The 15384-nt window shown below is 39.5% G+C and overlaps 1 protein-coding gene across 1 annotated transcript in view; it reads left to right on the top strand.

The window, feature by feature from the left end:
• Window positions 1-972: 972 nt before the first annotated feature.
• jmy (junction mediating and regulatory protein, p53 cofactor) overlaps window positions 973-15384 on the top strand; it is a 73297-nt gene continuing 58885 nt past the window's right edge. Inside the window, exon 1 of the mRNA XM_069187178.1 lies at window positions 973-2523. Coding sequence (XP_069043279.1) covers window positions 1612-2523 — 912 coding nt within the window. The 5' untranslated portion in view covers window positions 973-1611. The remainder of the gene's footprint in view (window positions 2524-15384) is intronic.

The raw sequence follows: 15384 nt of genomic DNA, 5'->3' as shown, positions 1-15384 counted from the left end.
GATAATCTCGTCCAAGTATTTATTCTTCGAATGTACACATTTCAGAATTTCATCAACCAGTTCCAATAAGAAATAAAAGCTGGATCGTCTATGAACACACAGTAGGCTGTATGATGTCAGATCGTTTTAGGGTATATTTTTTATTTGAAACGTCGTACTTGTATCGTTATAATAATTGCAAAGAATGTAAATAATATCATTTTCAACAACTAATTTTCGCTTATGTTTGTTTAACCCGTTTTACTGATAAGAGACATGTTTCCATTAATTACTTCAAGGGGTGTTACTAAACGTACATTTTATCTTCAGATTGCAAAATGCAAATAAGTAGGTTTGTTGTGAATGATACACTACTTTGCATTGCAAAGTACGTTGAGTCCCGAGTGCACGTTTGTTAAAATAGTGCCCATGTCCCTCTCAGACTAACAGTTTTTAGACATTTATATTGTAAAAGTTGTATTTTGTTTTTACTGATTTGGGGATATCGCTGAAATTAACAGCGCTCTATAATAATTAGCACTCATTAGATTTGAATTATGTATATGGTGTAGTTGAGGACTGTGGTTAAATACGTCCTAAGTAACATAATAAGTTTAAATGAATTCAGGAAAAGGGGTTAAGTTTTTCACGTGAGAGGTTAGGATAGATACATCTTTCCCAGGAAATGCCAGCTATCACTGTGACAACAGACTTACTGTAAAAAAGCCAAAAATTCTTCCTAAAACTACATGCCCCCAATCCCCAAGCAATTATTTGAAACTAGTCTTATTAGTTCTTTTCTGCCCATCTATGAAGAATTCCGAATTTAGAAAGCTCTTAGGGATAAAAAAAAATAACCTCCGTATATCAAATCCCAACAAAGCACATCCATTGTTTTGTTCTCTCAAGTTTGACGCTTCAGCCGCATGGCAACTGCGATCAGCGGGTTGCGTCACCCCGTTCACTGCGTGCCCCACGTGCAGATGGCTACGTCAGCAGCGGTCCGTCAGATGGAAACATTGTAATGGAGAAATGAGGAGCAGGACAGGCGGCCGACAGACCGAGAGATTGTCGGATGAGCTTTTGGGAAAGAATCTGGACAGTTATGGGTCATCACTCGGCTGACAGCTAGGTCTTGGCGGAGGGCTTGCGGGTTCCGGAGTTGGAAGTGACGAGTTGGGGGATAGAAGAGGGTGGAAAAAAGAGACTGCGACTAAGCAGGAAAAAAAAACACGCGAAACATTTTGACAGCAGCGCTCTCGGTCTCCGCTGGCGGTGTCTGATTGTAAACAGAGACTCACACGTGACGATGGGAACCGTCCGCATTGTCTGAGGAGCTTCATGAGAACAAAAAAGGGCCCTTTTGCGATCGGGTTTCAGGTGAGCGGGGAAGCAGGTGTAGAGGGGATGTCAACTACAGGACCAGTTTAAAAGATCATTTTCTTTGCGGCTAGAGAAAGATGGCTGTTTTTCTGGAGATTGTGTGATCCCCGATGAGGCACTGTGGTTTGGGACTGGGATCTTAGTGTTCGAAAACACTCGGCTGTATATATTACACGCAATTCTTTGGAACTTCTTTCCGTTTTGATCGGCGGGGAAGGTGGAGTAAAGGAGATTAGACCTCTGCAGACCATGTCCTTCACAATGGAAGACACTTTGGAGTCGGGATGGGTGGCCGTGAGACCCAATGTTTTCGAGGAGAAGGAAAAGCACAAGTTCGTGTTTATTGTGGCGTGGAACGAAATCGAAGGCAAGTTCGCCATCACTTGTCACAACAGGACAGTCCAGAGACGGAGCGCAGTCAGGGATCCCTCCTTCGCTGCAGCTGGGATGGCCGCCTTGAAGGCTGGCGAGGGTCTGACATCCGCTGCGGTAGGAGTGACCGAAGAGGACAAACTCAAAACCTCAAGGAGTCCGGTCAAAGAAAGGGCAGAAGGCGGGGGCAGTGTGCCCAAGGTCAGAAGTAGTCCAGTTAAAGGAGAAAGTATCCCAAAATGCCCTATGCGGAAGAAATCATCGGATGGTTCAAGTCCGGTGAAAGCTGGCGTTAAACTCGCAGCAGTGCGGGGCAAAAGTCCGGCGACAGTGATGGACATCGAGGTCCTTGACCCTACAGGTCCCAAGGATGAGTCTCGGACTCCGGAGGGCGAAGCTGCAGACACGGAGGAGCTGGAGGGCGGCGTGAGAGAGGACTGCAGCTGGGCAGGACTGTTCTCCTTCCAGGACCTGAGGGCAGTGCATCTACAGCTGTGCTCTGTCAATTCAGACCTGGAGCCCTGCTTGCCCCTTTTTCCAGAGGAGCCCTCCGGAATGTGGACAGTGTTATTCGGACCCCCGGAGGTGACGCAGAAGGAGATGGACGCCCTGTGTTACCAGCTGCAGGTCTACTTGGGACACGCACTGGACACCTGCGGCTGGAAGATCCTCTCCCGAGTGCTGTTCACCGAGAGCGACGACCCCGAAGAGTACTACGAGAGCCTCAGCGAACTGCGGCAGAAAGGATACGAGGAGGTGCTGAACAGAGCCAGGAAGCATCTCCATGAGGTAAGAGCAGAGGCAAAGCCAGCCACTTGCGCGCATCGCACGCTGTCATCACTATCTTTGCAAAGGAGACTTCGCAGTTAGTGCCCTTCCTATCGAGGGACACGTTACTACAGCGGTGTAACAGGCGCTTAGGTGGTTTTAAACTGAGAAAGCAGAGGTTGATCTGTGTGAATCCGTCTGTATACATTTTCCTTTAATACATTTAGGATGTCGGCGTACAGCATATACAGTATTAAAAATATCACACCTCTGCAGTCACCCAGGTTTTGTGTATCGTTCGGTACCTTACTGAAGGGACAGGTGCATATCCAGTAGCTTTTCTGGGGGTTTCCGGATTGCCAGTTTCCATTTTGACATGCAAAAAAGGTAGAAGTTGCAGTTAAGTATGTCGAAGAAGATACATGAAGAGAATGATTTGGGAAAAAAAAAGTTTGGAATGTTTTAGCATGGGCAAATACAGCAAGCAAGGCTCTTAAATCTAAACCGCAGAAGCTCCAGAAAATACATCTTACGTAATTGTTGATAAATATTGTTAACTCATTTGCTATTTATAGAATGAATTTACACAATTTGTTTATGGTCATAAAATCATTATTTTACAAATAATAATCAGAATTATTTTGAGAGAATGTGTTTGAAAGGAAAAAAAAAACTTAATGTGACAAGAAGGCAGGGCATCAAGTTCGCCGAGTTGTAATAATGACTCATCAAACTGTTACGCAGCTTTCTGGACTGCATTACCAATCAGGGCATGATTGGCTACACACACTATTCAGTGAATCGATGAATATTTTTCCAATTAAATGTTATGATCCTGCATTTTCCCGACCTTTCTGATACTAAATGTTTGTCAAGGCATTGAAAGACACTTAACCTCAGTCTGAGCAACCTACACTTTTCTTATTCGCTCCTAGCCTATGTCTAAACCTTTTTATTGGCTATATGCGGATTCCTCCTTGTTTTTTTTATAAGTGCCTCGCATTTTCGCTGCAAGGCGCTGGATAGTTTTATTTTCTTGCATACAGGTACGCTGAACGAAAAAGCCACAAGAAGCACGCAGAAATGTTAAATCCAAGACAGATGGAAGCCATGAAACAGATTAAAGCAACCTGTCTCATGCAGCGAGGAGTCGTGACTGTTTTAAGTCTCAGTGCCTGCCGTTCATATACCCAAATTAACCATCCTTGGCTGTGATTCTGCTGCCTCAGCCCTGCAGCGAACTCTTCCACTCAACCCCCTGTGCTGATAATTCACAATCCTGACTAAATGGAGGAGGGGTGATGTTGAGCCAAACATTCAGCACATGGACCTCTCTGTTCCTTTGTTTCAAAAATCGCCTAAGCGGCCATCTGTTGCTATACAGTACATGTGAGAAACACGATCTGAGGTGCAGAAACCACTTCCTCCGATGCAGAGCCTTGTACTGTGCCCTGCAGCTAAAGAGGCTGGGAGGCAAGACCGGTGCACATTGTCTTTATACTTCACCACTCTGCATGAATTGCATGTGAAATTAGATGGGGTTTATTTTAATGAGCAGCCACATGATGTACCGAACAGCCGGCTCCGTCACAGCTGACATTTCCTCTGCAGTTTCATGATTCAGTGCAGATTCCCTGACGGTGAAACTGTAAGTCCCCAGAGCTTAATACAGTAGGTTGTACTTTTTTTGGGAGGGGGGGCAGACTTTGTGTCGAGCCAACAGAGTATTAAAAACACATCTGTTTGCTTCAGAATTTCGTTCTCGACTTGTGGACCGAGTAGCCCACGTGGTAATGAGACACATACTGTAGGAAGAAAAAGCAAAGGTATCCCCGCACGCGAATCCTTATTGTCTGATTGTAGGAGTCCAAGCAGGAATTTTCTGAGATCACACGCTGAGCAGAATGAATGGTAAACCGATGTCTTAAAAAATACATATCATCTGCTTTGTAAAACAGCTGTTTGTAATTTTGATAAGTAACAACTTCATTCTGCTCTGCAGATGGATTCTGGATCAGATTACAAATTTAAATGTGTGTTTAATTCCTCACATATTGTAAACCTTAATATTAATTCTAAATAGTGACAAACACAAGAACTGAGGATTGTTATCCTGAGCAATACTGGTCATCTTATGTAATTCCAGGCATAAAAATTACTTTGTTGGATTCAGAGCGATACATCTCATTTTCTTCCATAATTAATGCTAAATTATAGATGTTGTAAAATTTTAATTGTAGGAGGCTGACGTTTCTTGTTCTTAAACTGTAAAACAGTTGGTGCGGAACAGCAGAGTTATGTCAAACATTAAATGCCTAGTACTGTAATCATTAGTGGTTCTTTCAGGAAATCGCTTCTTTCAGGAAACAGTAGGACAGATCACTGGATCAATTAGCTACTAGCAACCAAACAGGTTACATGGGTCAGATGGCTCTTGTTTGCTTATCTTTATGGTCCTTAAATATCCTTGTTGTGACTGGATATTTCATAAACCTTATTTCAACAGGACATAATATCGTTGGAATGCCTCATTCCAATGCAGGCATCAATACAGTACATGTGCGTCCTCTTCATGTTCAATTGGGAAACAATGCAGACAATGACTGAAATGCAGGTTAAACGTGCAGGTTGACGAGGCCAAATACTTAACAACAGTAAGCGAAAAATATCAGCTTGCCTTGTTTTATATTTAGTGGCATTTTTAATATGTTCGCCTTGGAAACAGAATTGGCAGAAGGCATATTTAAATGTGCATCTCATGTCAAAATAAACACTACAAATGTGGAACATTAAGCATAATGTACTCCGGTTAAAATTGTAATGTTCTGGCTTACAAAGACCCACAATGTCAATGTTGCACCCTATTATAAAAAGACAAATCAATAGTGTCCGAAATACAACAAATCCACATTTTTGACATCTCAAAGGTATTTAGAATATGTGTTTTGCTAAAAAGAATGTTGCGTACAACTACTGTATTAACTTCAGGCCCACAACTTAATTACATGATTGTGCTGGGAATGTTCATGGTAGTGTGGGAAAATCATGAACAGTGATCAGAATGTAAGAATGTATCATGGCTGATGCAGCCATGCTTAGACCTGTTTGACTATGAATCAGGATTTGGAATTGCCACTGCAGGGGAAATTGGAATACTGTAAGAAAGGGATTGTGGTCTTGGAGAGTCCCACCCCAACTGGCTTTGTCATTTAGTAGGCCACCAATATCAGCAATTTCTATAGATCTGGAAGAATTCCATTGTGATCTATTAAACAGGTGATTTATTCAATTAAAGTAGTGTAGAGATAATACAGGATTAAAGTCTGGGTACAGTTGAGCACTCAAGGATCAGAGTTCTCTTACACGGATTAATGATTCATCAGTAATTTACAGGCCCTACCTATCAAGGTGTCCTGCATGACTAACTGGATTGGGGTTCTTCAGGACCAGGGTTGGAGACCATTACAGTATTGCAGTTTTCCCCCTGCAGTGGCAACTCCAAGTCAGAAACATTCTAAGCATGGCTGAAGTCTGATGGGCTAAAATGAGGTGCTGAAATTGCTTATTGGAATGTGATATCACTGTGGAGGAACAAGGGGGAAAGCAGCTGTTGATGCTAAACAAAGCAGATAAAGGAGAAACTGTGACAGAAGGAGGACAACTGAGACCAGAACCAACGAAGAATCAAACAGGTGCCCCAGCACTGTCAGTTGGCTACAGACTTTTCTAAATGGATCAGTGCCTCAGAATATCACATGACAGTACCATTGTGAGCAAATGGCGTTAAATAGATATTTGTATTTGAACACTGACACTGCTATAAAGAAGTAACTGTCTGGAGCAGCAGAGGCAGCAATGACATTAGAAATGACAAGCTGCAGTTTATACTGCTTTGTGTGTGGTTTTGTAAAACAGTAAAGTAAAAATAAAAGGTTAAATTTGCTGTAGTAATCAGTTATTCATTTTATTTAACATTTCTTTTTTCTTTTAGCAGTATCAGTATTTACCTGAAGATAAAAGTAGGCTTTTCGTTTAGTTTTAAAGGACCCAACAATGTGGTAGCACAGACTAATTGCATTTTATTTACTTTGGATTAGGTCATTGACTTGCAAAATCTTCTAGCAGCAGTCAGTCTGTGTACAGGATGCCCATGTTTTTTTATTCATGTGCAAGTTTAGAATATGCAGAACACCATTTTGTTTTATTTGTAAGACAAGTGAGAACCATTAAAAATTCATTGTTATCCTGATGTTTACCCTGGTTTAAAAACAAAACGTACAGCTTCAATCCTGACATTCTTACAGTACATTCAATCCTTTACCATCTTTCGACTGATGGAAGATTCTCAAAAATAAACATCAGCCCTATTGATCTAATGCACTAAGAAAAATGGCTGTGCACTGTAGCCATTTTATATCGGCATGAACAGCTGTTCTTACACACACAGCACATTTTTGATGACTGGATAATTTTTTTGATGACTCCTTTAAGAAAGGCCTAGAGGTTGCCTAGCCTAATTTAGATCAGTTCTGTGATCACAACATCTAACTGGTCCCTGAAAGAATTTAACGACTTGGCAAAACATGAACAGCCTTGTGTTTTAAGGTAGTTTTTCCTTGCCCTGATTCCTAATTTGCTCTTATTAAGATCTGATCATTGCACACACAGCATTAATTTCTTCCTGTATCTACAGTATAATACAGAATTGTAATTTTACTGAGTATTTAACCATCCCTTTTGGCGTGTAGACCCTCCTTGTTTCCTATGCTTCCAGATAGGTTCTGTGTTGCTGTAGATCAATGTGAAATTAGCATCTTTTTGATAATGAAGGGATGGATGAATGTTTTCTCTAACTTTAATGTATGTCAAAGTACTGTGTGCACTTTGGCTTCATCAATCTGTAGAGCAGCAGGCCTACCTTATAATGTAATATATGACACATTATAAGACACATTTCATGGTACTGGGAATTACTTTTCATCCCAAGTTTGATACTGAGTTTTAGTGTATGAAAATTAGAAACTACATTAGTAAAACATAGACTGTGCCAATACATTTGAGAAAATAATGCTTGTAAATTGTTTCTTGTGGCTGGTTTTGTGCTTAGGAAAAAATCATTGCCAAATTCAAATATCATCTCTATTCTAGTCACTTTTCATATTGTAATTTTTGATTCTGATAATTGAAAACTAGCTACGGTCATGTCGGTTCTCCCGGTTTTGAGCTTGGCGGTGTTTAAGTCTGAGACAAACCGGCAAACAAAATCACCACTGTCGGTATTTCAAGCTGACAATTTTTCAACCTGTAATTTCTTTCTTAAACCGCCTCTGCACCCTTTTGGACTGCATTCACAATTCTATCCAGATGACTTCATCAGCTACATGGAGCCATTATTTTTTTTTTGTTTTAGAAAGTAACCGGTTTCCACAGACTCTGGTGAACCTGGTTTAGCTCTGTGTGCTTTCAGGAAAGGCTGAACTTCCTTGTTGTGATTTCTTCAGTCATGCTGCTCTGCACCAGTTTCCTTCAGCAAACAAAACAAACGGTATTTGGCTTTGCTGGCAAGTGAGTCTGTTACATTGCTCAGTTACTGTCCCCTATTGTAAGGATGTAGAAATTCTATAAATTACCCAGAGAATATATTCCACCCTGACTCCAAAATTAATACAGAATAATTTTTAAATATACAGTATAAACATAATGAACAGAGGCTTTTTTTTTGCATATGCAGGATCATTTTACACTACATATGAAAAAACAGCTGTAGACCTGCAAAGCCATTTGTCAAAGGCTTCAGATTCAATTTATGTTTTTTGCATTTCCAGACATATCCCATTTTACTTTTGTAATTTTTGCATGCTAATGGTTTTCGTTTGGATATACCAGTCCAGATAGCAGCATTAATCTGTTTTACAAAGTAAATCAGCTTTGAACTGCTGTACATGGTTCTTTTTTTTTCCTATTTAATGGGTTTAAAGAAACTGTGGCAGCTTGTACAGACAGCATTGAAAAATGCCCACAGTATCTAAACTGTTGCAAACGAGACTCAGAACAGTCTTGTAAGAGAAGAGATGAGGGCAGATGGCCAGCACTTTAGAACTTTGAAGTAGCTGTTTTTTTTTTACTGTGAGGGATAGACTAAAGTGAACGTGAAGTGAACCTGGTTTTGATGTTTAGAATGAATTAATGAATATCTCCTGAGGACGTTCATTTTAAAATTCATTTAGGATTTTCCCAAAATGAGAAAGTAATATTTTACATTTCATTGGCCGGTCTTTCCCTGTTTTCAGTTGGAGACAACCTATCGGTCTGCAGCTCTTAATCCAGAGGGAGTGTTTGGTACTTAGTCTGTGCTGTGTAGACCCCTACTCTCTGGTCCAGCATTGCCAACCTCGTTTCTCAGCACTGCATATCTTCACCATTGGGCACAAGATACCACATAACTCAGCTGTCTTGAACCGCTGATGTCCCCTCAGTACAGCCACTGAGGTATCTTCTTACAGCCTTGATAGCTCACTGGGTCACACAGGGCTCTTAGCTAGTGTAATCAAGCACCAGCACCAGAACCAGCACCCTCACTTTCTCTAATTCCACTGGAGCTTAGACACAGACTAAATCCTTGTCTTCACAACTGGTCTTACAAGCCTCATAATTCCACTCACAGGAGTGGCAAATTCCATGCTGGGCCTATCCTGACAGCTCATTTCCATCACGTCCACATAATTCTACTCCCTCCCAGTGCTCAAGACTCATTCAGGCCAGCTGTGCTTAATTCAGTGTTGCACAATTAACAGGTGACCATCTTGGCTCAAGGCCACACCATGGGCCTCTACTTCCTCGTAGAGCCACCTCTTACTACATCTTAGATAGCTTTAAAAGCAATTATCTGAGTGCACTTTCTGTACATGAAAAGCACATTACGCAAAATATAATTAAAGAAAATTCCAAGCCAAGAAAATAAAGTAGATGTAAAAAATGTAATAATTACAAAAAACCTTTCAGTAAGCAATTTTTGGGTTCCTTTTAATTTGATCTGCCTGAGTTTGAATTCTTCTGGGTTGGTGGTACAGAGCTTTGAGTCATAGCAACAAAACGCCATGTCATCCATAACGTGTAGACAAAACAAACAGTACAGACACAGCAATGGCTCAATTATAGTAAGGTTATGTAGAAGATAGGCAAACCAATTAGAGAATTGGCTAAATATTGGGGGATCTTGCCATGTAGCTCTGTGAACATAAGCAGAAGAATGTTCAAATCAATCCACAACATTAGTGTTGTTATCTCTTTCAGGCTATCTAGTCAGGATTCTAAGTATTCATTTCTGAGCCTACTGTAACTGGTAAGTGTTTTAGAGGCTTCTGCAAACAGGACATGACCTTCAGTGGCAATTTCTGTTGTGATTGTTTTATGTTACTTCAAAAACGCAGTATTGCACTGTATTGCATGTGTTCTTGATGGGAATAGGAGGTGTAGGGTAGTGCTCAGAAATGTGGATTCCTCACTGGAATGATGTCCAACTGTCATTGTATTCCTGAGTTTCTAATTGCTCCTGTCTAGCTGATTACAGGGGTACCCACTTTGTTCAGGGGAGTCCTACACTGGACTAGAGCCCTATCCAGTGAGAGGTCATGTTCTCTAAGTCCGCTTAATACTGTAGAAACCAGGATGGGCTCTGGCCTGCTCTCTTTAGTCTACGTGGTGTTAGGAGTTGTAAAATTGTCAAATACATTGATTGGTCATGGACCATTTGGCTTAAGAGTATTTAATTAAAGTGTGGTCATGAATCTTTTCCAGATGCGCTTGTTGAGTGAGAAGTTGTTTTTACTGTGTAATTTGTTGAATAAACACATATTCAATATATTGTATTCAGTATATTGCTGAAGTGTATAACTTCCTTCTCAGTTTATTCCTTGGTTGCTTTAGGATATCCAAGACTTTGATATATAGTAGTACTTGTTTGACTCCAGACCACTATAACAAAATGCTGTACAGCAGGACTACTCAACTTGCAGCCCATTCAATCTGCTTCATTACAATTTTCTACTATCAGTTCCTTAATTATTCATTTGATAATTGGAAGGATCAGCAAAGGAGGTGGCTACATTAAAATACAGCAATACAGCAGATTAGAGGGACTGCAATCTCACAGTACGCTTGTGAAATGATTCGGCACTACATTCAGTGTCATAGTTCTGAATGTTTGACCTTCTTTGACAAGTACAGTACCAATGTCTACATTTACTCCCCAAAGACTGCATCATCTTTGTCGTAACTAAAAGCTATTTGTTCTTCTTAAGGAAATTAAGACATGAACAGTTGTCTCTTTAGTTTCTGTATTTTTACTCATTTTGCTTTTTCTATTTCGAGCAACAGAGAATTTCATTATAATTAGTTCCCTCTTTATTTAAAATCTTTTTGGAAACATTCTCCTGTTCTCTTGATTAGGGAGATGAATAAACTGATTTGTGTCTGAGTATTAAAATCTAATGCTAATGCTTTTCTAGGTTTTCTCTCTGTGTAGAAGACTATCAACTAAAACTTTTCTGAAGCCCACAGGGGCCTCTGATGGACACTTAATATGTTGGATGTTAAAACAGTTTTGTGAACTATTAGGTTCAACATTGTAATCACTCTGCTGGAAGGCGTTTTGTTTCACAAACACCTGTGCAATGCCAAATGCATTCTGCACTGTAGTCTCCTGCTTTTATTTTTTAAGTGATTAACTTAAAACGTACTTTTTGAGGCTGGAATTCTGGCAAAACTGTGTAATGGAGGGTCAGGATGGAAGAGGGTGTGGACTGCGGGGAGAGTGAGTGGATTAGTGTACAGAGTGTAGAGAGGTTTACACACCATGGGCAAGGAGAATCACGAGCTGCTCTCAGGCTGTGATTTGTCTTTGTTTTCAAGGCATATTCATCAGCTTAAATATTTTCGCAGCTGATCCTTTGTGGGCAGGCTCCGGCTGCACACGAAAGCTTATTATCACGGTATGGTGGCGCTGAGCCCCTCCACCCACTGTCCTGTCAGTACGGAGCAGCACACTTCTCTTCTGGCCCTCCTGCTGTCACTGGATCTGTGGGTACAAAGCATCTGAGAACCCCAACAGAAAGAAAGCTCAATAGGCCTGGAATTCATGGGACTGCTAGTGAAAATCCTAGGTTTCATTAAAACTTTAATTTTAAAGCCTACACCACTGCTTCACCTTAACTTTGTCTGAATTGTATTTGACAAAATATTATTATTTAATCAACAGCTGCCCAAAATTTACCTGATCTAGCAAATACAGTATGTTGCCTTATAAACCTAACTTCAGTTAAAATGTATACCTATTTATACCTGTTGTTAAATGCGAATTATTTATTAGTCCGGATTAAAGTGATTATACCTGCTATAGCTTATATACCTTAGTGTACAATGGAATATTGTACAAAGGATTAAATGAAATGTTGCCTTTTTTAATTAAGATTTTAATGTCCACATTCTATACTATTCTATACCGGTTTCTATTTCTCTGGTACTAGCTATTGCTTTAAAACTTATTTCCTTGACTTCCAAAATGTGGAATTCTGGAGTACTTAGTGGATTAAAATGTGTTTTTTTTTTGGTCACATTTGCTGCAGAGCCTCAGTATGAACAGGGCACTGCAATTCAAACCTCTACCTGTAGATGCCTACGGCACTGCTAGCAGAGCATGTGTGCTGAATACTGTACATTCCATCCCTGGCCTAGTTTGTCATTTCATCCTGCTCTTAGTGGCGACAGTAGTCAGATTGCACATGATGTTGCCTGTTGGCCCTGAAAACCTGGGAGTTTAAGCTCTTTGCATTGTTCTTTTTTTAACTGAATGGACTTCAAAGTGAAATAAGGAACGACTTGTTGCAGCTTAGGCTTTTATCAAGATTTGTTTTGAAGTTGTTAGGAGTCTTTGTTAGAGCAGCGGCTTTTTGTGTCTCACAGCTCAGATGCTTTTCATTTTAGGTCAGAGTTCTTTATTTAATTGCTTGATGTAGTACAGTGACATGCCTGTTTAGTCACTTTTCTGGTAGCTTAAAGCTCTGATAACGACCACGATGAATTACTTTCAGTATTGTTTAGTTAGATATTATGGTCCAGTTTTTCTGAGACAGTGCTATTTATAATATATAGAATATTGATCATATAACTACTGTATCTCTTAGGATACTATTCAAGATATAACCACTTAATAACCTACTGAGGTTTTTTTATATTAAAAAATGAATATAATGATTATCTGTTATCATCTGAATTACAGTAGATATTGATGTTGTTGTATAATAATCCCCTTTTTTCTTTTAGCTTAAGAAGTTTTGATCTTACAAAATCAACAAGATTTGTTCAACAATGTTGTGTAAGCAGATATATTTTACACAATCTGGTCAAGCCACCGTGAACACAGATTTGTAATGTTCTTTCTTATGTTGCTCATGAGCTTGCCAAATCTGACACATGCACTATCTGCCACTTTAAAGATGAAGGAGTGGAAAAAACAACAATTATAATACAAAACAGCCTGTTTGCTGGCGGGATATCAAGTAATAGAGGGGAAAAAAAAGTGCAGGAAGTCAATTCATACAGCCGCTCACACCAGGTTAAAAAGTGTTGAGGAGCAGCAGTGTAAACAAAATAGCAGCTTGTTTGCTTTTGACTTGGTAATACATTATTTTATGCAGACATATGAATCTCTCCTGCTGTAATTAGCAGAATATGTCTCAGCCCACAACCAACAGCTTGACACTGAACTGAACTGCACCTTGAATTTGCCAAAAAAGCACATGAAAGGTTCTCTTTCATGCAGTAAATGTCACATTTTGAAAATAAAACATTTTGATAAGCCTTTTATGTAGATAAAACTAACAATTATACAGTATTTTGTAAAACATAAATTATTTCATTTTAATTTAAAAGACTTGTTAAACAGCAGTTTTGTGCAACAACAGCATCAAGGCTTTACTTTAACTCCGCTTTGATGTAAAATTTGCACATTTTCTGAGATCCGCTCTTATTCACTAAACTTCCTCTAAATATCAACCAGGAGAGAGTGAGGTGGAATACCAGGATTTTCCATTATTTAATGGTGGGTGTAAGGGAAGCTGTGGCCCTGTTTCCATAATTACTATACCCCAGGGGCTCTGCTTGCCTCATGGATATTTTTGTTCTTTTCCTTTTCAAACAATGGTTTGTGGTATGCGAGTCGAACTGAAATAGTTTGGTGTAAGTTAGTATTGCCCCATCTGGTAAACTCAGTTAGGAAATGGTAAGCTAAATCTTACCAGTGAAGCACTTTTATATTTACCCTTCTTTTTGCATTCATACATTTCAGTGAAGCCGTTGGTGAAACAATAAAAAAGACAAAAGAGAGAGACCTTGATGTTGAAGACTGATTAGTAGCACAACCAATCAGACCCATAACTGCCCTTAAAGCAAATGTTTACAAGCTGTAAAATAGATATTACATACGTACTATAGACCAGGTACATAGTCTAAAATGCTGCATACATGTATTAAGATCAAGATAGGAGGTGTGCCTTAATCGAACTGTTAATGCATAAAACTGATCCAATAATTTGTAGTGCAGAAATTGATGGTCTCGGCTGGTATAGCTTTAGACATGGCTCCCTACTAAAGTTGGGACTAATGGATTTATTTTGAAGAGTCAGGAGGAAGTTGGTGCACTGGTTCGTAGTTTCTTGTTGTGCCTTCAGATCCCAGAATTGAATCCCAGAGGGAGATTTATAAAACACGTTTGGCGGGGGATGGGAATGAGCCCCAATACATTCTTGCACTCTTCAGGGTGAGGATACCTTTCTTCTCATAATGGATAATGTAGTGTGTTTCAGAGATCTTTATTAAGAGGGAGGAGGCTACTGATGAGGGACTGGAAATCCATGCATAACTACTTCCTCTAGGAGTGGCAGTGAGGTGCCCTCCCTTGGCTGATTGACATAATGGGAAAATTTGAATGGTGTAAATATTTGAGCTTTCTGTGTGGTTCTTGTTTAAACAAGGCATATAGGAAAATAACTTTAATCAGTAAAATGCTTGTCATGTGTCTCCTATCCGTATAGTTGTACACAGTGCATAAAAGGATGGTTTATAATTTATAATTGTGTTAGGTATTGGCATACTTACGATGTACACTAATTGAGTGTCAACAAAATCAATAACACTTTTAAGGTGGGGAACAAAGTCATGAGCGCTAATAAAATTTAAAATGCTGATTTGGTATTGAATGGTGATAATTAGAATTCTTTTTCTTGAAACTTGGTGAGCTCACTATCTTCCATAGACTATCAAACATTGATATAGTATGTCGGTGTTTGGCTTGATTATTAAATGTGATTTAATTCCACTGAGAACTTTATGTGGTTTGTATGGTTTGAGTGGTTTATAATCAGCCCTTATTTGTGTCCTGCTTCTGTGCTGGACTAACGTATTAGCAGACGGGTCCTTTTACACTGCCAGAGACCAGTCTCTCAGCAGCCACGCAAGGTTGAGAGAGGTATCATTCTATTCAAAATTACATGTGCTTTCCTGTTCAGATTCTCTTCAAAGGCATTTCTCTTTCCATAAAATCACTCTTGTGTTTTGAAGTATTTCTTTTGCAGGAGAAGTTTATAGAAATGCAATTAACTGAATTCATAGCTCAATCGAAATCTACTATTTGATCTTACTTGCGTTCATGTTCTTAACAATTTGGATACACACCTTTAATAGGTTCTGCATCTTCACACATTATGAACAATGGAAAAAATGCTAAGAACACAATATCAGAAAAAAAACAAATTAATAATCAGATTACTCTAAGTGATGTACAAGACTTTGGTGCAGTGCGTTGTATTCAGTAATGTATTCTTCACT

The sequence above is a fragment of the Lepisosteus oculatus genome, chromosome 3 (genome assembly GCF_040954835.1).
Source record: "Lepisosteus oculatus isolate fLepOcu1 chromosome 3, fLepOcu1.hap2, whole genome shotgun sequence".
NCBI lineage: Eukaryota > Metazoa > Chordata > Actinopteri > Semionotiformes > Lepisosteidae > Lepisosteus > Lepisosteus oculatus.
Note: the sequence above shows the minus strand (reverse complement) of the source record. Positions and strands in the feature narration are given on the sequence as shown.